We start from the raw sequence: 24,697 nt of genomic DNA, 5'->3' as shown, positions 1-24,697 counted from the left end.
TCAAATCAAACTTGACCAGCCAGCAGGGAAAGTGTTGGGAAGGACAGCTGTGCTGAGAAGCAATGCCCTCTCTGCCAGGGCCAGCTGCTGCAGCCAGCTTGGTGTGGTCATGTAGGAATGCACAGAACATGTTGGAGGCTCCATGGCTGCAATTTCAGGGTTGGTGGTGGACAAGTTGGTTGGTTTCAATCACAGAGACATAGGAACAATTGTTTCTTTTCCCTTGATGCCTGTGGTTCCCCTGAAGCCTACAGGGATGATGCATGTCCCCTGCTACCCCAGCAGAACCCTCTCTTGTGGTACAACAAAATGCAGCTCAATGCCCTCTTCCCCACAGCCTGGTTTCTTCAGCTGCTATCTCCTCTGCTCCCCAAAAAATCCAGCAGAAGCCAAAGCAGCAGAGCACCCAAAGCAGAGGATCTTACCCTTAAAACCTAAATAGGCAAAGCCTGGAAATGGCTCTTTTAGGGATAAGCGGAATACACAGAAATTCACAATCTCTTTTCCTGACCGTGGGTTTGCCTCCTTGAGAAACACAGCCGGCCGTGTGCGCTGTACTGCTGCCAGCACTGCCAGCACATCCACCTGAACTGTGACTTTATTAGAGCACTTGGCCTATGGAAAAAAAACCCAGTTTAAAATAGACACCATGGTCACTGTCAGTGCTGTTCACCAGGAGCTTCAGCCAGACCAAGCACCCCAGCTGGGGCACCAGGACTATGGACAGGTTTGAGGTGGACAGAAACCCCTGGCCACTGTCCTCTGCCTGCACTCTGGTCTTCTAGGAGATGTTGTTCATAGGAGATCGTCAAACAGACAAGGAAAACAAAGTTTACCTGCTCACCAACTTTCCCTGGTCGGCCATGGTTTCCTGGCTCCCCCTGCAAGACAAGGAGAGACAAGGCACAGAGGTTACCTGGTGCTCCCAGTCAGACCCTCAGTACAACATGATTCTTTGTACACCCATGATTTGGGCTGCCATGAAAAATCTGCAAGAAACAACATCTTACAAAAACAACGATGACTTGAAAGATAATCCAAAGCAAGAAACAAAGCTGACACAAACATGGAGTAAACACTTGCTGTTCTGGAGTGAAATTCCCTAAAAGCAGCTAGTCCTGCTGTGGTAAAATAACCTTCACAAAACCAAACTTAAACATTGAAACATAAGCTGTCTCCTTTCCTGTGGCATAGCCTAGACCTGGTTGCTTTAACCCCATGTTTAATAAGGCATGACTGCTCATCAGGGATGTTCCTGGAGTTGGGGTGTTTCTGACCCATAACTTTTCAACCTGAAAGACTAAGTAAAACAGACAGATGAAGACAGAGCTACATCATCAGGAGGAAGAGAGTAGGAAAGGACCCTGATTAACTAAAGGATCTGAGGAACATCTAGGGAAAGCAAGAGTGCAGACACCATGGGGAGGTGTAGTTTCCTGAATGACAGAGGAGAAGGGATCCAAGAAAATTCACTTGCTGGTGGAAGTGTCACAAGAATAAAAGACAACCCAAGTATTCCCAGGCAGTACTGTACCCTGATTCTGCTCTTGCAAAATCTCAAACATAAGCACGTTGCTGTCACATGGAGCATCCTCATGAAAACCACAAAAAGAACCCACATGAGATAAATCACAGTGCAGGATGAGAGAAATTCACAGAATGAGAAAAATGAGGGGTGAAGAGAAGAGCAGAGGAGGAGGAGAATTTCAAACCCACAGGGATAAGGGCAGCCATGGCAGCACTCGAAGGCCGGCGGAGTACCCCTGGACAGGCCATCCAGAGGCCAGACTCACCGCTACAATCAGTATTGTCTCTGGATGACGGCAGCTGTATTTTCTCAGTAGGCAGATACTCCAGATGTGCTGCCAGACCACATTTTTGCTATTTACTGTTTGAAGAGGTTGTTTTTGTTGGGTTTTCTCTTTCCTTTTGAGTGTGGGTTTGTGGAGCGGACTGCCCTGGGATGGCTCCTGCTGCTAATTAGGCAGCAAAGATAGGAATGATGTGCATTGTTTTAGAACAAAAACGTGGAGAAGCAATGGAAAATAAGATGAGATGATGGAGCAGGGAGTTGGTTAATATCAAAGGAGGAACACACTTGTTTATAATAAAGCACATGGCTTAAAAAATGCACCATCATTCTTTTTGGTGAAGAAACCAAGCAGAAGCCGAGACCCCAAAATTCAGAGAAAAAGAGAAATCCTCAGTTCCCCATGTCCTCTCTGGAATGAATACCCTAGGCTTGGAGCATGGTAAAGTTGAGAAAAGATATTTCCCTCTTTCTTTCCTCCCTTTCACCCACTGCTTCCCTGATCATGAATAAACTCTTTCCTCACCTTTGGACCATCGGGACCAGGTCTTCCTGGAAATCCCTTCCGGCCAGATCGACCCTGAAATAAATGGAAAAGCAATAAACATAAAAAGCTTGCAGCTGCCCTTGGTCACAGTAGTCTGTCTGTGGACCTATATGGTGCAGCTTACAAGCAATGCTCCCTATGAATTCGGGGTGCTCGAGGTGTAGCAGCCTTTATTGAGCCAAGGCAACACAAGAGGAAAGCCCTGTGTCTTGGATGCCACCAGGTTTGATCCACGGGGAACACGCCTAGACAGCTACTCCAAGGTTCAGCCCATTGCTGACCCTCCAGTTCAATCCCATTAGTTAAATGTCACATCAGAAAGACAATGCATGGACTATAATTAACCAAGCCAAGGCCTTTGTTGCTTCCCTTTAGTTTATTATGTGCCACATTCAGCTGGATTTATTCTACTCCCAGCATTTTTCTTGTAGCAATGCCAGCAAGGACACCAGCAGTCTGAGCATTCAAAGATGCTAGTGTTGGCAGGACTTGGCCAGCTTCTTAGGGGCTCCATCCCTGGCATCCAGAGAGGATTTGGAAGTAGAACTGTCCCTACAGTGGGGAAAGCCAGGCTGAAATTCACAGCTACAGGTCAGAAAAGCAGAAATAAACCTGCAGACCAAAAGTTCATATTGAACCTTCCCTTTGGCTGGAAGAACACTTATGGTGCTGTCCCAAGCATTGTAGAAACTGGATTTATGATGTTGCTCCAGACAGGAATGAAAGTGTCTACCAGAACAGTGGAGGAAATGCAAGATAAAACATTTATTTTCTGATCCACCTAGAAGCTCCAGCAGAGTTACCAATTTTTCAAGATACTTTACTATCCTGAGAGGACAATTATGTATATAACCATTACAAAATCCTGAGCTGGCAAGCTCACAGATATGATAATATTCTTTTTGTTTCTTCTAACTGTGTTTCTGTGTTACATCACCATGTTCAGAGTGGTGTAGAGGTCAAGAAGGACTCTCTCTTACTGTCCGGTCTTTTCCCCTCTACTCATTGAAAAATACTATAAACCAAGGAAGAAACATCACGGCTGGTTACAGAGATGGTTTCCAGTCAACGTGCTCTATCTTGAGGATGAACTATTTAAATGCTAGAGGGTTTTTCAAGGTCTGATACTTTAAGCAAGTTATAAAATTAGAGTCCCACTCAACACCCTTTACAAGACACTACAAGTCATTTCAGCAATCCTGGATCAAGCAGTTGGACCAAGCCCTGGACAAGACAATATTTCTTAGAAGGGCAGATCAGTCCCCAAACCTGGAGGTTTGAAGCTTTATGTTAATTTAACTACAATTCCATTGCAAGGTCAACAGAGCTGGTAGTAACTAAGTAAATGACTGAAACCTACCTCTGGACCAGGGACTCCTGGTGGTCCTAAGGGTCCTTCATCTCCCTGAGGTGAAAAGAAATCAAAATAAAAGGCAAAACAGTGACAAAATTTGGATTCACCATGCAGCAAGAATGAAAGGTCTGCTGTATGAGCAGCAGTTAAACACAGGCTGTGTGCTCAGCTGTCACATTCTAACAACTGAGTCTTTCTCAACCTTAGAGCAGGCAGCTCAGCATCTCTGAGGTTTCTCATCCCCCTTCCCCATCTCAGGAAAAAAAAAATCAAGGAAAAAAAGTCAAGTCCTGTCAGTAAAGGTCATCCAAAATTTGACCAACACCAGCTGATTGGGCCTATCATGGGCTGGATTTAGCCCATAGGGTACCCTGGACATGCTCACATGACTCTGCTTCATTTGATTTGGCAGGGATCCGAATGCTGTAGAGCTCTTTACTCTTTTTCTTTCTTTCTTCTTTTTTTTTTTTTTTTTTTTCCCCCCACAAAAAGGGTGTTGCAAAGTTTCCCACAGAACCATTTGGCAACTATATGAAGGTTTCCCTTTTGCTTTCAAATAGGACTACACATGCTGCAGCATGGAGCTATCTCAAAATCTCACACAGCAATTGGACTCGGTCCTCTCCCTTGGCTCTACACCAATTTCTAATGTGATAGGATCAGATCTACAGTTTCTAGGAGACCTTCAATTAAGCTTCACAAAAATTATCTCAAGTGTCTATAACGAACTGCCAAGAGAGAAATTAAAAGCTCTCTTGGCAGCCACAGTTCTGGCTGTTCTCATTTAGGTGGTCAGCCGTGGTAATGAAGTGGCACGAGCTGGCAGGCTGAAGATGGGACTGGAAGTCAGGAACCCAGCTCAACAGGCTCAGACAAACCACACACAATATGCCACATTTCAAAAGATGATGTAATCCACAGCCTTGACCTACTGCCTTGGGTAACAGCAGTGGTAAAGGCACAGTGGTGTGGTCTGGTGCATATTCAAAGTCCTTCAGCACAGCTTATGTTGAACTCCATGTCCATGTCTTCAGTCTTACTTTTACACTCAGTAACTAGAGTAAATTGAAGGCAGCTTGGTCATGCCTGCCTGAACCTGGAATGCAGGGGTTCGATTCCTTTTTTAAATTGCCTAGAATATTTTTTTTTCCCCTATTTCAGTGCAAAGAAGTGAGCTAATTTGCATTAATCCCATTTAGAGAGCAAGCAAAAGAGTTCCCAGAAAAAGTTAAGAATTATTAGTGCTATTAGAATGACCTCCTGCCCATGCATGCTCTAAGTATTATTTGCACAATGTCTCATGACTCTGGACAAACAGCTTACACTGGCCTGAATGAGAAGAAACTACACTGAAGTCACTGGAGTTACAACAGGATAAACAGAGGGTACTCAGGCTTCTCTGCTGCTGCTATTAAGTATTTGCAGCTCCAGGACAATTAAATCAATGACAATTGTCCCTTCTTAGTGACTGTGAGTGGAATGAAACCTCAAGTTTTCACATGAAGTGGTGATAGCTGCAAGCTCTGAGATGCTGGGGCAAATGAATCTTTGCAGAGCAGCAATTTCACTTCATGTACACTTTACAAATGGACATTGCTCTGCATGAGAGAGTGGAGTCTGCAGGTCTCACAGTTGAAAGAAAACACACTTAAAGGAGCAGAATGCAAAAGCCACGTCAGGGCATGCCTGTGCAAGGGGATGTGCAGAGAAAAGGGCACTAACACCTGTTCTGGGTGTTTGTGGGTGTGGGGGAACAGACTTTAAAAGAAAAGCCAATGCAGCCTTTAGGGTCAGCAGATGCCAGCAGTGACTGGAAGCAAAGATCACAGGACTGCAACTTAGGGGAAGCTCTTCTGTGGGTCTCTGATCACCGAAGAGAAGTATCTTCTTCCAGATACAGAGGGGACAGGAGGATTTCAAGTTGCAGGCACCATTTCAGCATGCACTAATCTTCAAAATTCAACATTATTCTTTAAAACCAATTTACTTTTGGTCTGAGGACACTCACCTCTTGTCCAGGCAGTCCTCTTGGCCCAGGTAAACCTCTTGCTCCTGGCTTTCCCTGAGAAAGAGCCAAAGGAAAAGATACTCAGAAAATAGAAACATAAGCTCAGAAGGGCAATTAAAATGAGAACGTCTCTTTCACAGCCACAGGACATCATCCAATGTCAATTTTGTTACAGAAAAAAAAAATTGAAAAAAAGAAAACCCTGCACTTGGAGGGACCTCAAGCCAAACAGACCAAACTGAAATGTTGGCCAGGGACAATCTTTAGGAATCTCCAGGGTTTTCTCTCTCCCCCCTTCCCACTACTTTATTTTCCCTGGCTGCCTCCCACCCGACACAGAGATTCAATCTCTGCTCCACTCACCTTCAGGCCTTCAGGACCATTTTCTCCTGGTGGGCCAATGTCACCTGGGAAGCCCTGAAGAAAATGAGAAATAGTCAGGGTACACAGGTGGACTTTTGCAGTCAGCTTCAGAGGACAGCCTCTGTGAGAATTTTAATTAAAGGCTAAGGGCCGAGACGTTTGTTACGTGCTGGCAGTGTCCGTGTGTGGGGCACTGCGTGGCTTCTAGAGGGAATGAAACAGGACAATGGCAGCAGTGCTATCGGTTTGATTCAAGAACAGCCTTTCCCAGCAGTTCCCTTTAGGTCCATCTTCTTAGAAGATTTATTGCTGTGAGGGCCTCCCTGTCATCACACAGCTAAAAACTGCAATTTGGGTTTTAATTAATCTTTATGAGTCAGCGCATAATCTCATTGCTCCGAGAAACGAACTGCACGCCTCAGTGACAAAGGGAAGCAGGCAAGGAATTAGGAAAGGTGCTGACATGCTCATTAGCTGCCGCCTTCAGCCAGGCAGTGACTTCTTTCCACCCACCAGCCCTTCGCTGAGGAAACAAAGGAATCTGTGGTTACTTCCAATAGCAACAAAGAGGAACGATTGCTAAGTGGCAGCACTCGACCGAGAGCCCTTCCAGACCCAGCAAAATACCAGAACACTGATGAAGGGAAAACAGACCACCAGTTGTGCTGGAGGTGGCTCTCTAGCATCTTACAGATGTCTGGTTGCTTATGAAGAAGAAAAATGACAATGTGCTGGGGGAAGCTGATCCTGCATTTAAGATATCACTGTGACCATTTTTTTGGTAAGGGCAGTAAGGGTGTTTTTCTACTTGAAATGGTATTTTGTGGGAGAAAAAAAGGAAAAAACCCTCTACGATATTTATGACAAAAAGTGGAAGGAAAAATCAGGAAACCCTGAGATACAGAGCTCATGACCCATCTTGATCCTTCCTACCTCATCACCGCTCATGTACCATCACACCCTAGCAGAGAACTGAAGCCCTACACTAAAAAGAGGAGGGTAGGTGGAAAGTGAGATGTAAGATTCAAGAAATGAGTGTTCTGCCCCACAAAAGCTGTTGAAGAACAACTTCAAGGGCCAGAGAACACCAAGGTGAGTAGAAAGACCAGTGTCCACAGAGTCTAGCTGGTGGCTGGGAAAGAGTCTGGGGCTCTTGGCGAGTTAGAGACCATCTTTGGGGACTGACCTTTCTGAACAAGAAAAAGAACAAGCTGCTACATATAGGACTCGCACAGGAAGATTGGGAAGAAAAAGGCTTGGAATGGTAGTTGGAGATCAGGAAATCTGAGTGCAGGGTGGTCAGAGGGTACAAGATGGGACAGTTTACCCCATCTCCCACTTTGCACAAAAGTGGACCTCAATTCATTAAATAACAGTAAATCCTACAACACTGCAAAGCTCTTTCTGCCTCAGTGTTTCTGGAGCCTGGTGTGACATTGTCCTGAAGCAATCCATCTGCCCTTCGTTAGCAAAGGCTCTGACCCCAGAACACATCACTTTCGGGTTGGTAAATGTATCAGAGCTCAGGTGTCATGGTGAGCAGTAGCAGTGGCAGCCGTCCCCTCCCTCTGTTGGGCTGGGTGCCCACTTGGGAGGCAGCGTTTGGCTCTTGCTTTCCATATAAATTAGCAACAGCTCTATGCATATGCCTCCTAATCAAAACCCTCCGTGGGCCTGTCTGTGCACAGCTCGAGAGCTAAAGGCCTCCAGTGGGGAAAGAAGACGGGCATCTCTCAAATGCCACAAGGGTGTTTATCAGAGAGCTGGTGCTCAGTGGGGTGGCAAGCTGCAGACATCAAATAACTACTGCAGAGGCAAAAAGAGATGGGAGAGAGGTGTTATTGTGTGAATTTGCTGGAGAAAGGGCGCTGCAGAAGTTACCAAAGAAAGGAAAGATGTGGGAAGGAGGTGGTGGGACATACCTCGGGGCCAGGTGGTCCTGGAAACCCGACTGGACCTTTGTCACCGACTTTTCCCTGCAGAAATCAGAAAAACATGGAGAAAAGTGAGCTGGCTCCTGGCTATTGGCTTTCCTGTTTAGAATAGCACACCCCTGCCAAGCTGTCTTTCCAGCTGGGCACTGAACCTTTAGAAAGGGAGATGAGGAAGCAGAGGATGCTTGGTCACTTACCAGGGGGCCTGCTTTCCCTCGTGCCCCAGGGACCCCAGGCAAACCCTGGCTGCCCTGAGAGAGAGAGACACAGATTTTTTCAGAAAATACAATGAAGCATAAAAAAAGATACCAGTTCCCCAGGCTCCAGCTCCTCTGCAGCAGAGAGGAATATTTTCTAAGGGGCTGAACTCAGCCCTGCAAGGAGCTGGGACAGTTGCACTAATGTCAGTTGAGCCATTTCTGCTAAAGCCGGAGCTGAATTTAACCCCGAAGAACATGAGCTGTTGCAGTTCGTTGTGGCTCAAAGCCATGTAGGCCCCAGTGCAGTGTTAAGTACAGCATTAGTCAGCTGAAGTCAGTATCATATTGTAGTCACAGGGGAGAAGTAATTTGCTTAGAAGTTATGCACAGTGTTAAGTGCTCCACTGGGTCAGGGTTTAAGCTGACACACTGAGCAGACAAAACCTCTGAGTCTGCAGTCGCTGGACCACACACATTCACCCCATCCCCATCAATCCCATCCCATCACCTCCAATTTCTGCATGAATATATGTCTCCTTTTACAGAAAGCCCCCAGTAGAACCGCTTTTATTATGAGTAACAACAAAATCCATATATTGACATGAATTTTAGAAAGGCACAGCGTACCCCAAATGAGAACTATCTGAGCAAGGAAACCTGACAGCAGGATGCAGATAGTTCCAGCTCCTCGTGGCTTAAGATGAGCTGAGGAAGCTGGTGGCCACACATACTACTATGTAAGGGAAAAAAATGGTGGAGAAAAGACCAATTACCTTGTCTCCTTGGAAGCCGACATCTCCTGGAACACCTGCTCCTCCCTGATCACCCTGGATACACATCACCAGAGAGTTAAAATAGGCAACAGCAATGGCCAAAATGCCCAGGTAGATGCTAGACGGTGCATTGTACAGCAAAAGTCTCATCGCTAGCTTCATTCAAAACTGAACTTCTGGCAAACTGTAGATCATATTAACTGTAACAACAATCCTGAATGAAGTACGTATTTCCCAACATTGGTTCTAAACTGAGAAATAAAACTGCAAGAGAGAGAAAAATATGAATTCCCAAGCATTGTGTTTCTATAGAAGCTGCAAGAAGAGAGACTACATTCCTCTGGCTAACAGCAACCGTGAAAGTGGTGAAGTGCTAAAATTCAGCTGAACGGAAGAGCTAGTTTTCAATGAATGGACCTTTTCTCTCATAAGACTCTATAGAAAAGAAAACAATACTCAGGGTTTTTGTGAGCGTATCCTAGTGCTGGCATCAAAGATTAATCCTCTTCTATAAGAAAACAAGAGCAACTTCTAGTAATGCTTTAGTATCATCTCACTGCCAATATCTTGGCTGGGGTTCCCCGGAAGGGGTAGGCTGGTGTTCACTGAGATGGGGATCCCATCTCTGAGCACACCATCATTGACAATATTTCCTAACCCAACTACCTTTCTTTCCCCTCTTTGAATCATCGTAACAGCTTCTGACTCCCTGGGTAAAAAATAAGTATCCCTGAAGGTTTTGTCAGGAGCGGTGGGCTCTCTTGCATTGTCTCTTAGCCCTGCTGCGAGCAGCCTGTTGGACAAGATGACCTCCTGATGTCCCTTCCAACCTCATTTATTTAGTGATTTACTTAAACAAAGGATGAGTCAATGACGGGGCAGAGAAAGGAAAATTCTACTTGGGAAGTCAAAGGAGGAATGACTATAAAAACTTGGTACAGTGACAAGACCCAACAGAAATAACTGTTGGAGGAACTCTGTCCCATGCACATGCCTCTAAACTTGGCTCCCTCGTAAGGGAACAAGCCATCCAAGAGCAGAGAGCTATATGTTTAAACATAGTCCACATGGAAGACATATGGATTCCTGTGACAGAGCCAAAGTCTACAAAGAGATGACAGAGGAAGTCCACTTCTACTCAAGCAAAAACCACCCAGTTATTATCAGAGAGTTGAAATAATTCTTATACTTCAGTAACATGCAAGGGATAATGAAATTGTGGACGGTTAAGGTTTCGGTTGGGAAAGACTTTTTGGAGACAACTATTTCAGAAGAAAAGTAATTAAAAACTATGCAGATTCAGTGATGGAAACATTTCATGGATTCATGCTAAATTGGCTTAAATGTTTTGGTAAATGTTCCCAAGAACATTTCACTGAACCATCTTCAAAACAAATCTTTTATATAGCAAAATTAAAATCTTGCTCTTAAAAAAAGTTAAATTAATTTTACTCATTTGGTTTTTAACCTAAAATATTTTCATTTGAGTCAAATAACCAACATTTTGCTTCATCTGAAATATTTTCCATCTATCCTTTTTTTTTTTTTTTTTTTTTTAATGCAAGCAAATGGAAACAATCAGCTATTTGCACAGCTTCAGTTCGGATGTACCCCAAGTACTAGATACAATAGAGATGGCAAAAAAACTACTGTATGACCCAGTTAATTTCCAACCATTGCCAGATTTCTCTCATCTTCGCTGAATTTTCTACTTATTTTATTTAGTCCAAGACTTAAAACACTGAAATCTACTCTAATTCTGGCTCCTGTCAGAAGACAGCAGAAAAATTTTCTTGAAAGTGAGAGGTTTGCTCTGAAAACTCCTTGTCTTTATCACCTATGCTGAGGGTCAAACCAAAAGATTTTTTTTTTTATTAAGCGCTTTTCTACCCAGACAGTATAAGTGGTTGTTGAAAAAAATGTTTTGGAAGGAGGACATTAAGAAATGACTGCTATAAAAGAGTTTCCTGAGCATAGCAACAGGCAGGAACAAACCTTTATCGCTGACCTTTAAGCAAAGTGGGACAATGCCTGCATGACAGAGAAAATGGTTTTCAAACAACTCTGAGAAATGGGCATTAGAGAGGGTAATAAGAAGGAAGCAGGAAAGACAAAACACATCTCTCATCTTTCTCTGGGCTCCACACAAGATGTTCACATGCTATTGCAATAGCGCAGCAAAACCTCATGGCATGAATCATCCATCTGCAATGGCCATTAATATCTTAAACCAAAACTGAGGACTAGGGGACCCTTTCACCTGCCTTGAGCACAGTAAATCTGAAACTGTGACTTGGGGTGTGTTTCCTTGACATGAGGGAAAAAATAAGGAGGAAAGAGGTCAGGCATGTTTATTATTAAAAAAAGCAATGTCGAGATGACGAAAAGGGGCTGCAAAGACTTTGCTCATGGGGAGGAGGAGGAATGTACAATCTGAAATTACAAACAGGCTCTGCCCATGGGGTATTGCCTATGTTTCATGTTTCACCTATAAAAAGAAATGCAGCTTCAGAGACCCTGAGGCCCTTCTTAACATCACACTGCACAGAGAGGGGGCTACAAGGGAAGTGACAGATTTGCAAGTACGAGGTGTGTTTGCTGACTGTAGGATGCAGAGGAGGTTGCTGTGCAAAAAGCTCATTTTGCTCTCAATTGGACATCTCTTTTCCCAAGACTTTCTGCTTAGCAATACAAGGGGAACACTGCAAAACTACTAGAGGTATTTTACTGAGCCGTGTCCTTCACAAGTTACAGATGTCCTGATTCATAAAACTCCTTTATGTGAACAAGTAGCTAGGATTTCCTCCACTTCCTCCACCTTTCCTCTGCACTCATCAACATCACGTGGTGTTCTCAAGACCACTCTTTATTTCAGGGTTATACAGTAATTCCACTTCTCCGTGTAAAAGCAGACGCAACCCTCTCTGCCCCCTCTTGTTGCCTCCATGAAAAGGAGAAGGATGACCCATTTTGTGAGAAAACCAGAGCTGTAAAAAACAACATTAAATTCTGTGGTATCAAGCTTTTATGGGGGATGCAGAAGGGGTTGGTTAGTGTTGGTGTGCTCTGTACTTGCCTGTCTAGCTGCTAGATACGAAGATGTGATTTTTGCAGGAGGAGTGGGATGTTGCCCCTTATTCTAGTTCACGCCTGGCCTCCACCATGTGATGCATGCATTGGGATTAATGAGCTGCACCTTGGGGAATACTGAACAAGGCAACGTAGGAAACAAAGTTCAAAAAACAGTGAAAGACACCCTCTCATGGAAGGGGAAAACCCTCTCAGTGCTGAGGCAGGTTCCTCCTCCTGTCGTGGCAAAGGGGAACAGTAGCAGCATTTCTGAAAGATGCAGCATTGCAGCGAGGACCTTCTCCCAGGTGGATCAAGGTGGCACCCTCAGTTACACGCCTGCTGCCCACACGCCCCATCCAGCCACCCTGTCATCGTGGTTAGATTTTACTGGTATCTGATCGGACTGCTGTTGAGAGAAGGGAGTTTTCCTCAGCTACACAAAGACAAACCTGTACCAGGCCACATGCTTGGATGTGACTGAGACAGATGGTTTTGACAGGAGACTGCAGATATCTAATTAAATCTTCATCAACACATCCCCAGAAAGGCACCGTGAACTGCAGCCTGGAGCTGCTGGGGCAGGCCAGGCGGGAGCAGTATGGGCTGTGCTCCAGGGCCCTGTGACACTGGCACCACGGCACTCCCAGGGCAGTAACGCGGGGCACGGCGCAGGCAGCGCCATGCAGACACGGACACGTTCTGTAGAACTACGATGGGAGGAAAAAGTCTGTCCCTGGCCAGGGAGGGCATCGGACACTCTTGAAATCCCTGTTGTCCCTCAGACCTGGGCTAGTCCATGAGTAGCAGCAGATGGAAGGTGTGAGGCCCCCAAGGCTGCTCTCATCTGCTGTGAATTACTAATTATGAAAGGTTACTGATTATTGTCAGCATGGAGCAGTGAGGTCTGCTGCTCTCCATCTCTGCTGACCCAGCATTTCAGATGCTGATAAATGACTAGGGCTTTTCTTTTTTTTCTTTTTTCTTTTTTAAATATGAAGTTTAACTGTGTTTACCAGCTTTCTGAAAACCACGGTGGAGGAGAAGAGGGGAGAGCCAGTACATTTATTGCCCTTTCCTCTGGCCATGTCATGGGACACTACTGCACTTCTCCTGCAATAGTCCCTCACATCCCTTTGGGAAAAGCCTCCATTTCTAAATTGGTTTATTAGAAACTGCTTTCCAGGGAATCCACCTGACATCTTCATACAAGATTCGGCCTTCCGTAGGCTGGGACTCTCTGGTGTAAGGTGTTGCTTTGGTGCTGGAATGTTTAGTAAGGCTGACAGCTACTGTTGGCTGAGCCTGGGGATCATCTGTGCTTGCTAGTACCTGGATTCAATCATCTTGCACATTCAACACACTCAGTGTATGCCTCAGGTCTTTCAGAGATGGACTAGCCATCTGAGGCGGCCACAGTCTCAGGAAAAATGCTTGAAGAGTTGGCAGCTCAACCCCTATGAAAAATCATGTGTCTTCAACTGATTTCCGACCCCTGTTTACTACCTGGGCTGTAAAGCTCTAACAGAGCTTTCTGCTGTATGGGCTGTGCATCGCCTCTGCATGGTATGGTGCCAGCTCTCCCTTCTCCTGCAGCATTCCCGGTGAACGCGTGGCTGGAAAGCAGCACCAGCTTGGAAATCTGAAATAATTTGCTCGTCAAAGGGAACTCAGAGACTTGCTCATAGAGTCATACAGTGGGACGGGTGTGCTTGAGCCACACCAGTGTGCAGGGAAAGGGTTGCTGCGTGGTGACTGGACTGTCATCCCCAACTAGTTAGCTAAGGGCACCCTTGTAATTGCATCTTCAACATCCAGCAGAGAGGGGAACTTTGTTACTTGGGAGGTGAACAAGCTACGAATAAGGATCTCTGCAGAGGCAGATTAGCATACAACTGTGGTCTGGAAATGTTTCAAGAATGGCAAGAGGCAAACTTTCAGACCGACAGACATAGAGAATAAATACAACATTCAAGGAGGCTGCTTATGTTTCTGGTCAGAGCAGTGAGACAGTTTTGTCTGAAGATGATGGAGGGTTATAATGAAGTCAAAATCTAATGAACAGAAAAACAATAGTAGGCAATCAGAGAAAGCCTTTAACTAACATGTCAAAGCATAAAACCAGCAATAGCAGCAGAAACTAACAGTGACACAGCTGGTGAGAGGTTACAGAAGGGAGCCTCCGACACAAGTCAATCCTCTGCTCCAGGTAGGGTCCCTCCTGCAACACAAGCCCAACCGGGCACTGAGTGAACAGAGATCCTGCCTCTGCTTTCCTCTCTGCTGGATTTCCTTAAGTCAGGTATTTCTAAAAATGCTTCAGTTAAAAAACATGTGTCAAAAACAAGGGGAGCAAAGAAAGATTTATAATGCAGCTTCTTAGTAAAGGCTGAGATAAAAAACGTTTTCATTGAAACAAGGCAGGCGGTAAGACGAAAGATGATCTTGGCAAGGAGAGGGTCAAAGAGGCCAGGGTGTACTTCCCACCTCTAGCAACCTCCTCCTCAGTCACTCCTGCGACTCAGAAGCCCTCACCTCACATGAAGGACATAAATGTCCTTTCCTTCTACCACACGTGCATTTAGAACACAAGCTCTTTGAAGGCAGAGTTTTTCCCTTGCTACAAATTGAGCAAAAGCAGCAAGACCAGATATCGTTTAAATTTGTTAGTGACACCAGAACATAAACAATTAAAACACAAATGTAAACAAGCTGTAAGAAGGGATGAGTGGTTTTGCTCATGATGCCCAAATCAGAGAGAAAATGAAAAGGCTCAAAGGTGCCACTCACTAAAGAAACATGGGAGTGAGTAAATGAATGCAACAGCCTTTCGATCAGTTGGAGAAGAGATGTATTATAAACTGGGCCAACTAGCTGAACAGCAAGACCAAAAAAATCAGAAAACCAAATAACTGAAAAAACCACAAAGCTATTTCAGGCCAAATCCTCCCCCAAGTGTAAGGAGAGCTGATGAACTTTGTTTATACTCATGCAAACAAGTGCAGCAAACTCCGATGCTTTGGCTAAAAATTGCAATGCCAGAGCTGCCTGCGTTCTCCTGAGCAGATGAGCCTTGTGGCCATCAATGCCTAGGTAGATTTGATTTTCCTTTACCTTGTATTTCCCAGCCCTTTGGCTGTTGGGCTGCTGGGAAGGATACACACAAGCTGTTTGGAAGCTCTGACTGACTCTGAAGTCGTCACTGGTCTGATCCGAGCGTCTGATAGCACCCAGGATATTCGAACTGAAGTCAACTCATTAGGGACAGAGGAGGCTTGAGTAGGAGGGAAGGTTTGTCAGTCTTGGATTAGGAGAGGGCTGTAATGAAAGGCAGGAAGGAAGTCTGTCCTGTCCAAGGAAAATGCCGTGGGAGAGGTAGCTAGGGAGGGAAAGAAAAGGTTTCCTGTACCTCAAGAGAGAGGCTGAAAGACTGAGCATGGGATTATTGGGGGAGGATGGGTGATTCTGCACTTGGAAGTATTGTAAGGATAACTCTAGGGAGAGCTGCAAACCATTTGGTTACTGTGATAGCAGTGGCTGGAGAAATCCTGGGATGAACAGAGCAGTCTATGTAAAGTGATGGAGACCGTAATGTCCAGGAAGGTTCATTTTGCTAAACAATGATTTAAACATTGGTGATTCTTAAGATATTCAACCATTTATTCCAAGGAGCAGATAGAAGAGTCTGTGGGCTCTAGGAATTGGTGTTGAGTCAAGAAAGCAGCTACAATGTCTAAAGTTTGTCCTAAAGAAAAGGCCTTCACTTGCCCTCTCCTTCCTCTACAAAAGTGAAAAGGCAGTAAAGGGGAGAAATGGAAACTGCAGACACAGGAGCTCTGGCAAAGAGCTGCTATAATATAAGGAGAATGGAATCAACTGGCTTGACACTACTTCCCCCATGTGCAGTTTTGGGCTGCTAAATCATTCTCTAAAAGCAAACATCTAACAAGAGAATAAAACATCAGACAGGAGGAGGAGAATACACTTAATGGTCATTTTCCATTGCCCTCCTGAGCAATCAGAGCCAACAATAAATGATTGCACCTCCCACTCTTTCAGACTAAATAAATCCTACAGTTGAGTATCTGTAGGAGGATGGTTCTCATGACAGTGAGGCATTTACACACACAGCTTTATGCTGATTTAGCTCAAGCTGCGTGATTTTGTGCCAGCAGCACTAAATCATTGCAATCAATGCCCCTCTCCTTTTTTCTTTTTCTAAAGTGATTTATATCAGTTTGACATAAGGCAATTTCCTCTCAGCAGGAAGCTGAACCGAGGTGAGCCTCTCTGAACAGGACCTGAGGTACCTAACACAGAACAGTTTTTCCTGAGGATCCAGCTGGTTTGCTTGAATCAGTGAGCTGCACTGCTTTGTCACATCACGCATTTCCCCCAAATGCATTAATGCAAACTCACTGTCAGCATTGTTAGGTCTTCATCCTCCTCCCCATCCCATCATGTAACCAATATAAAAACATAAAAGCCCAGTGAAACACCAGATAATCTTAGAGTTACTGTCATCATCTGTGGGAGCCAGAAGCTCCAAAGAGGATCTGAGCATAACTGATCCATACAAGAACTCCATGGAAAAGGGGATGGGGCAGATATCATTAAAAAAAGGAAAATCCAAACTAGAGCATCAAGAAAGGAGGGAGGGTGGGAGGATGGGGGCCAAAGAGATAAGTCAGAGTGGAACCAGTACCATGGTGCTGAATAAGAAAGAGAAGCTAGAAAGGGGGTTTCACATGCAAAATTAAAACACAGTGCAATAAGGGAGTATTCAGATCACCTTATCACCTTTCAGTCCATGTTCTCCAGGGTTTCCCATCAGCCCCTAAAACAAAAGAAAGTTCAGAGTGAGATGGAGCCACTGTGAAGACTTGCTCAGCTCTACGACACTGATGTCCCTGGTGGGGCTGGTGGCTCAGACCCACAGCACTGGCCTGGCACAGCCCCAAGGCCAAATGCCAGGCTGCTCCCAAAGTGTGCTCCATCACACACTCTTTAAACACCATTCATGGGCTGGAGGCACACAGGGAAAATGCCCCTGAGATTCTCCACTGACTTACACCTACTGCAGACCACCAGTGGGACGTTGTGTTCGACAGCCCTGTGCCTGGGTCAAAGGACAAGCATTACTGCTGCCTGTCCTTTCTCCTGGGACAGTCACTGTTACCCCATGGGAGGAACAGAATGATCTTTAGCCCTGCTGTGGAGGGACAAGAGCTCGCACAGCTCAGTTATTCTCTCACCTTTAAGCCTTTTGGTCCTGGATAGCCTATCGGTCCAACAGAGCCCATGTCACCCTAGTAAGAGAAAGAAAATTACCAAAGTCATTAGGTGCAAAACCAATAGACAGCTGTACTTGGTGTGAAATTTCTCTCTTATCTGGTTTCTCAGTATCCCTGAGGAATTGCACCACTGACTTCAGCAGAAGCATCATCCTGGCACGAGTCAAGAGACTTTTAATGTGTAGACACCCTCTAAGTAAAAGAAGGACAGGGTGTTTGCCTCGAAGGCACGTGAGGGAAGAAGAGCAGCTCCTATTAGCATCCTGCTCTCGCCACAAAGGACAGACCACAAAGCACCTTGACACTAGGCATGGGAGATGTGAGCTGTCCCCCACGATCAGCTCAGCTGTCCCCACCGTGCTGCTGCTCCTGTGCGTGGTCATGGCAGTTGGGCAGAGCACGATGGGAGCCTGGAAAATGCGCGAGCATCCTCCTCCTGCACCTCAGGAGATAGAGGTGTCGGGGAGTGTCGTCAGACTCCGAAACCAGGAGCCTGGGGTCCTGGATCCACTTAAAAAATAGGTAAGGATTTTAAGCTAGTAAATTAATGGCAAAATAATGGAAAATTAATTAACAAACCACCTAGAAGTCTGCAACTGTGGTAGGATCTGAGAAAATTTTTTTTGTATGTTCTTCCTAACTTCTGAATAGATTAATTTCCCTCTTCCACTGTTTGAAAAATGAAAAGCTGAGTTGGTTTAAGGCAATCCTGGAGTGTATTTATTCTTGGTGAAGTTACTCGTGTTCTCAGAAAGAATCTACCACAATATTCCTGAGTTTTCCAGAGGGAGTCTGAGGGTGCGTTATAAAGAACACAGGCCCAAACAGCAAAAAAGGCAGTAGTCAAGAAAGTTGGGTCACTACCAAGCTCTGATATCTAAAAGCGTTATAGGGAGGAGAGAGGAGAAGCAGGAGGTAGGGACAGAGGTGTCTCATCAGCATGGCCATTCAGTGGGAAGTCAGCACAGCATCACGCACTAGGACTTGTACAAGAAACTGCAGCACAGGAGGACACGAGCTCACGGTTACTGTGTGTACCTGCGTGTGCGCGTACAAAAGAAAGCCTTCAGTGGCCGGCATTTAAACAGGCTTTTGACTGCTTTCTGCCCATGAAGAGAGTCAGTGATACGGTGCAGCAGCCTTGCCTGCAATGTGTAAATAAACAGGGCAGGCTCTGCTGAAGGAACGCTGCTCTGGTAGGCAGTCCCGGGCCCGCAGCCACGCTGGGAGCGCTGGCTACAGCCGCCTGAACAGATGCCCTTTTCATACCTCCCAGCATAAAGGCTTCTTGTAGAAATGCATTTACTCAAAGCTTTGCCCACACAGTTAATTAGGAGAGCAAGAGGCTTTAGTTACATCTAATTCTACTCTTCAGCCTCTCTTAAACAGCGAACCCAAACACCCACAGGGTGCGTGGAGGCAGCCGGGAACCCGGCCGGTCTGCCGGGGGTGGATGTAGCTGGGAAAGAAGGAAACGACTGAACAGGGGCCAGCCTGGAGCAAACACCCAGCCGCCTTCTCCACGCCCTGCCCCGTGCTGCAGACCCGGGGGAAGGAGGCTGGTGCCGTCCCACAGAGAGGAGAAGGCAGGATGGATTGTGCCCACTTCTTCCCAGGAGGATGGAGGAGGTCACTCTTAGATCAATCCCACTAGAGATGCTTCAGCATCCTGAATTCAGGAGTTGCGCACAAGATCTGACTCAGCTTGACCTGAATCTCAGTTTGAAATTTTTATCTGCTCAGAGTGGTACCAACAGATTAACTGGGAAAGACAGCGACCGATTGCTACTGTTGCAGTGATTCCTGAAAAAACAGCATTACAAAGGATCAACTTTCTGCCTTAAAAGAGAAGCTAGGAAGAAGCTCACAACAGGAATGATGATTTCTACATCTAGATGGGAAGGGAGAAGAAATATTTGAAGTTTAAGACAAAACAGGCTTAGCAGCAAAAGGAGAACTGCTGGTTTTGCCCTTTTCCAGCAAAAACATTAGAACTTGGGGTGTCAGTAGAGACTGACATAATGGATCAAAACAGAGAAGGTGACGGACTCCAGATGTCTGATGATGGAGCTGAATCCTGGTCTAGGACATGCAATGCTAGGTCTTGGGGCCAGTCAGGGAAAAAAAAAAAAAAGTTTAGTTGTACCTGACATAGAATTTGATGCCATTTGGGTAGCTGCAGTCAATGTGGGACAAATCGCGATGACAAAGGCAGGTTAGAAACCACACACTGCCTGTCCTCATTTCAGATCAGCTCCAGGCAAACCCTGTCCTTCCTGGCCCCTGTGATCTATCCCAAGCACAGAACAGCACGGCACTGGCTGGGCCAGCGAGGAGGGGAGGACAGGCAGCCACCTGACTCCATCATCTCTGGAAGGATCTTAATCACATTTACTGTGTCTGACCTTTTACTTTCTAACAAACAAATATCTGTGAGATAATAGCAACCAGGTTAAGATAAATCTTTCCAAAAGCTGGGAGAAATACGATCCAATTCAGACAATACCTTCAATCGTATTCTTTTAAATAGCAATCTTCCTCTTACAGCTCTTTGGCAGGAGCACATCCTTTCTGCTGCTGCGGCTAAAGTAGCTACTTTCATCTCCACTAACAAGGGGAAACACAGACCTAAATCCTGGCTCCACAAAAAACTTTCTGAAGCCTTACTCCACCTGTGCCCCAATCCCCCATCTGCAAGATGGGTACACTTGTTCCACCATATTCTCTGCTTTTTCCCCATGGAGTCTAAGATTTCTCGGTTTGGTGCTTGATGTTTGTGCGATGTCTAGGGCAATCGAGGCCTTGACCTCAGCTGACATACACACTCCTGTAATTTAAGCTATGGAAAGGCAAAAGGGGAAGGCTTTTAACTATTCATTGCAAGTCAAATTTTCATGGATTATCATAGCCAAGGAGGAATCATTGTGAAAGAATGCTGTAGTACTAACAGAACCTACCACTTTTCGTGCATGGAAGGAAATAACTTGAAAGAAGTACTGAGACCTAAAAATAAACCATAATATGTTCAGCTGGGCATTCACTAACCCCCTGCACAGCTGCCAGAGGATGAGTTGCCACCCATGCTTACAGCCATTTATGTCCTGCTGGGGAAGAGTGTAATGAAGCATGGAATTTGGCTGTGCACGTAATTACCTGGATTAGTGATGGGATGGTGAGACTGCACGTAAAATTCCTGTATGCCCAGGGGACAGACAGTTCCTGCCCACAGTCTCTCCAGTGAGCAAGAACTGTGTGTCCTTAGGCTACTGCTTACAGGGGCTTGCTTTTTAAAAGACAACAGATCCTGGTGTGGAATGAATATTGCACCTTTGAAGAAATACCCTAATAAATGTTATCAAGAGGGCCAGTTATCTAGGAATAAGGGCACTAACAGCAAACCTTTAATCTGTTCCCTTTTGCTTGGAAAGGGTTTGCCCTCCTCCACCTCCCAAGTCTACCAGGCAACCTCCTCTCTCCCCAGACGTCACGCCTCCCCCATACAAACAGTTGTCCTGTTCACTGCCCTGCCACAGGAAGAAGAAAATCTGTGCGTAGTTATGCAGGCTGAAAGGGTTAAAGCCCTGAGAAGCCAGATCTCCATTTGTTTTTGTACTTACAATGAGTCCAAGGACTCCAGGAGGACCTGGGGCTCCCAATTCTCCCTAAAAGGAAAGACAAACCGACATGGTTACGGACACTTTGTAGACAAACAGAGGCTGAAAGGCAGCTCAGTGTTTCAAGAACTTGAGGGAAGGGAAAAGACCGTCCCTCCCCCTTCCAACCCCCCCAGCCCCTTCCCCAGCCAAAGCGACTGAGAGCTTCCATCTTAGCGAGCACATCCTCTCCAGACACAGGGCTGCTTGTTGTTTGGCAGTTATTTGCAGGGCTGACTTCCCCTCCCAGGAGCAGGCTGGATAGAAGAAGCATTTCACTGTGCAGGCAGGCGAGCGGGTGGGAGCCTGCCCCAGGTGAGGTGAAGGCACAGGCAGGGAGAGGGACCAGGGACAGCAAAGCTAAGTGGGAAGGAGAGGAAAGCTGCTGCTTAGCACTGGGAAAGGTGAGGGTTTGGGGAGTGGTTAAGGAACAAGAAAACTCATAAGAAAAGGAGGGCTTGGATGAAAATTAAACTGGATAATTTGGGGAGAGGCTATGTCAGCGTCTGGTGCTGGCTGATGGGCCCTGGGAGTGTGTTTGGCACTCAGGCTGCTCCGAGGCTGCTCCTCCTGATCTAAGAGCTGGTTTAAGGTGGGGAACCAGCAGCGTTCTCTGCACTCCGTCTCATCCATCTGGGCTCCTGCCCAGACCATCAGCTAGACATTTCTTTAATTTTCAGAAAAATCCCCTAGCTTTCAGGCTGCAGCTTGTCTGCAGGGAGGTGGCTCAGCACCAATGTCCCTGGAGTGGGGAGCTCTTTGCAGGGAACCGAGCACTTGCATGGAGGACGAGTCACTTTTAATCACACTGCGGAGATCAGGAGATGGACTGCAGAGATTTCATCCTGCGCTCTGTGCCCATTTGCCATCTCTTGCAGACCGCTCCCAAGCAGGGCATTTTGGAAAGTGCTAGCTCCTCTTAGAGGCTTTTCAAGAGCACCTCAGAGCTCACCGTTTCGGGGGACAGACTGCTATCTGGTTGGAAATCTCAGCTTCACCACAAACTCCCTCCCTGTCAGCTTTCCAAAGACATGCTGATGCCAGGAGTGCCGGCAGGTGCCTGATGGCATTTCCTGGTGAAGTGCAGCAAAGCAGCTGTGTCAGACCCACAGAAATCACTTATCTAGGTCCCTGAGTACTTTAGCAATCACGTGATGCTCACAGCCTGTCCCCATGTCTCCCTCAGTGCATCACCCCCTCCCCTGCTGCACTGACAGAGGGTTGCTTGTCAAGGCAAGGACCTGCTCTTACACACCTCTGTCTCCAACAGGGCCTCTCAAAACAAGTGCATTGGAATACTAAACTTCCCGTTGGCTCAGACAACCCTACCCCTGCTCTGGATCACGCTGGCTACTTTCTCTGACAAACCAACTCAGTTTATGGTGCACATCTGGTGGAGTCCCCTCCAGTGCAATAAAGCTCCCCTTTTATGGAAAGATTTGCCTAGTGAAAGAATGAAAGAGAAGGGGATGCAACGTGACTAAACGTGCTCAGCCTCCTTGGGTAAAGGGTTATGTGTGTTTATTTTATGGGAAGTGGAGTAAAGGACTATTGGGCAAGCACACACGAAAAGCGTTTCATAATCTCAACCAGCCTAAAATTGCTTTTTTATGGCCGGTTCCTTTCCTGCATACTTGGGACATCTGTGGAGCAATTGTTCCTCATGGGTGGGATTTCTGTGTCCTCAGAACTACTGTAATTAGGTCGGCTTCAAGCTTTTAGTTGAGGCCTGGCATTACTAGGCTCAACAAGAAGAGGGAATATCCCCAGGAATGCTGAGCACAGGAGCTGCACGGTGGCCTGGGTTTCCCAGTAAGCACTGCAGGCTCCGAGGGTGGCTGGGATGCAGACTGGGTGGATGGTTGGCTCTTGGTCCCACCAGTTGCAGGACGGACTGCCTAGACTTCTGAGTTATGTCATGTGGGTGTTCCTCAAGAGAAGGATAAATATGGAAGCACATGGCCTTACATCTAATGCAAGAGGATTTCCTCTTGGAAGAGGAGGGGGTGGGCTCCCCAGAAGATGCGGACAGAGCTAATTAATTTGAGCTGTTCCCTGGCCTGGGAAATAGAGGATTTACAGGTGCTCTTTCCTGCCTATCAGTCAGGCTGGTCCCCAACCTGCGAGGGAAATTGGGCTCTATTCTCCATTTTTCAGCGCATGAACTGGGCACTGGGACAAGAGACAAGGAGATGAATCAACAGTCCTTTCCCATGTCTAATTCCTGTGATTAAGAGACTAATTGGAGTGGCTAAAGCACTCCGGGAACAGGGATCTGGAATGTGATGGCTCAACAGTTCTAAGCAAGTTGGTAGGAGGGAAAAACACCCCTGTGGTTGGAAGAGTCTTTGCTCTGTCCGGAGGGGATGGAAAGAAGATCAGAGGCTGTCGGCTTCAGCCATCCCCATGCAACAGCAGAGGCAGCAGCAGCACAAGGGCTCAGCAGATCAGAGGATGGGGCAGTTCAGGACCCGTGGCAGCCTGCCCGCCTGCCTACAATTTAGCTGCATACTCCACCTAGCAAACTCGGCATATTTGTGTGTTCCACAAACAGACTTTCTGGCATTTTTCTGCGTCTGTGACTCCACTTGTGACCCTGTGAACCTCCCTTTAAGTCAGCCGAAACAGTCTGTTTTCATTCTACAATCTCCAAGGCACATTAATATTTAAAAGCCGTTGATAAGATGAAAGAAAAGCAATCCTTCTGGATGAATTAACGGAAGGGACATTTGCTTCTCTCCGATGCTCTGGGAACTGGCATTCAGCTAACATTGAACACATCTTCTGAATGGGGCTTAGACAACTTGCAAATTTAAAAGAAAACAAAACAAGTTATTTGGAGAAAAAAAAAGTCTTTCTGACCTCCAGTATTCCTGCTCTTCCTGGTGGACTGGCTGGAAATAGCAATACTATCTAGAAAGTCATCTACTTTGGGACTACTGATTCCACTCTGACCATGGCTTAAGTTGACTGAAGGATGGGAAAAGTCCTGCAGAAGTATTCCTTGGGAATCTAATTCTTTCAGTTCACTGCATTTGTGACTCCTGCGCTGAATTCCCACAAAGGCTGGAGTGTAGCTGAGCTTGGCTCGGTGATTAGAGTCGCTTGTGAAAATAGATTTTATGCTGCATATATGACAAATGGGAACTTGAAGACACATGCGGAGTGGGTTACTTTAAACAAATCATTCCATCAAACACCAAGAGCAGCACTGTGATTACGGGTGAATAACCAAGACAGCAGGAACATCAAAGATGAATCAGTACTGCTCACATGCTAATTGAGGGAGAACCAGCAAAGTAATTCAGAAAATAATTTAGAATAATTAACACATCTGAAAACTTCTGCAGTCCACAAGGGCATGTTTTGTGAGTAGTGGAAAACACAGGACATACCCAACTGTTTGGTATTAAGCGCTACAAGAGCAGAGCAAAATAAACCTTATCAGCATCCAGCTGCCTAAATGGTTGCTGTGACCATCCTGACCCAATTCCCAGGAGACACATCCCATAGAAAGCCAGAAGGGGTCAGATGAAGGCCGGAGAGCAGCCAAGAACTCAGGAGCCTGGAGACTTCTCCCACTGCAGTCCCAGGGCCGGTTGAAGCACGGGGCAGAAGCCTGGGCTATGGTGTCTGTCTCTCAGTGCTCCCAGACACCGGAGACAGGAATGTGGCCCTTCTTGAACCAGTAT

General features: G+C 46.1%; 1 protein-coding gene across 1 annotated transcript in view; it reads right to left on the bottom strand.

Moving 5' to 3' along the window:
• COL27A1 (collagen type XXVII alpha 1 chain) overlaps nucleotides 1-24,697 on the bottom strand; it is a 152,333-nt gene that overhangs the window by 69,893 nt on the left and 57,743 nt on the right. The window contains exons 14-24 of the mRNA XM_074891182.1: nucleotides 20,970-21,014; nucleotides 17,314-17,367; nucleotides 16,851-16,895; nucleotides 8,990-9,043; nucleotides 8,214-8,267; nucleotides 8,005-8,058; nucleotides 6,083-6,136; nucleotides 5,720-5,773; nucleotides 3,718-3,762; nucleotides 2,337-2,390; nucleotides 837-881 (exon numbers count right to left, since the gene is read on the bottom strand). Coding sequence (XP_074747283.1) covers nucleotides 837-881; nucleotides 2,337-2,390; nucleotides 3,718-3,762; nucleotides 5,720-5,773; nucleotides 6,083-6,136; nucleotides 8,005-8,058; nucleotides 8,214-8,267; nucleotides 8,990-9,043; nucleotides 16,851-16,895; nucleotides 17,314-17,367; nucleotides 20,970-21,014 — 558 coding nt within the window. The remainder of the gene's footprint in view (nucleotides 1-836; nucleotides 882-2,336; nucleotides 2,391-3,717; nucleotides 3,763-5,719; nucleotides 5,774-6,082; nucleotides 6,137-8,004; nucleotides 8,059-8,213; nucleotides 8,268-8,989; nucleotides 9,044-16,850; nucleotides 16,896-17,313; nucleotides 17,368-20,969; nucleotides 21,015-24,697) is intronic.

This window comes from Strix uralensis, chromosome 21 (assembly GCF_047716275.1).
Source record: "Strix uralensis isolate ZFMK-TIS-50842 chromosome 21, bStrUra1, whole genome shotgun sequence".
In the NCBI taxonomy this organism is placed as follows: domain Eukaryota; kingdom Metazoa; phylum Chordata; class Aves; order Strigiformes; family Strigidae; genus Strix; species Strix uralensis.
Note: the sequence above shows the minus strand (reverse complement) of the source record. Positions and strands in the feature narration are given on the sequence as shown.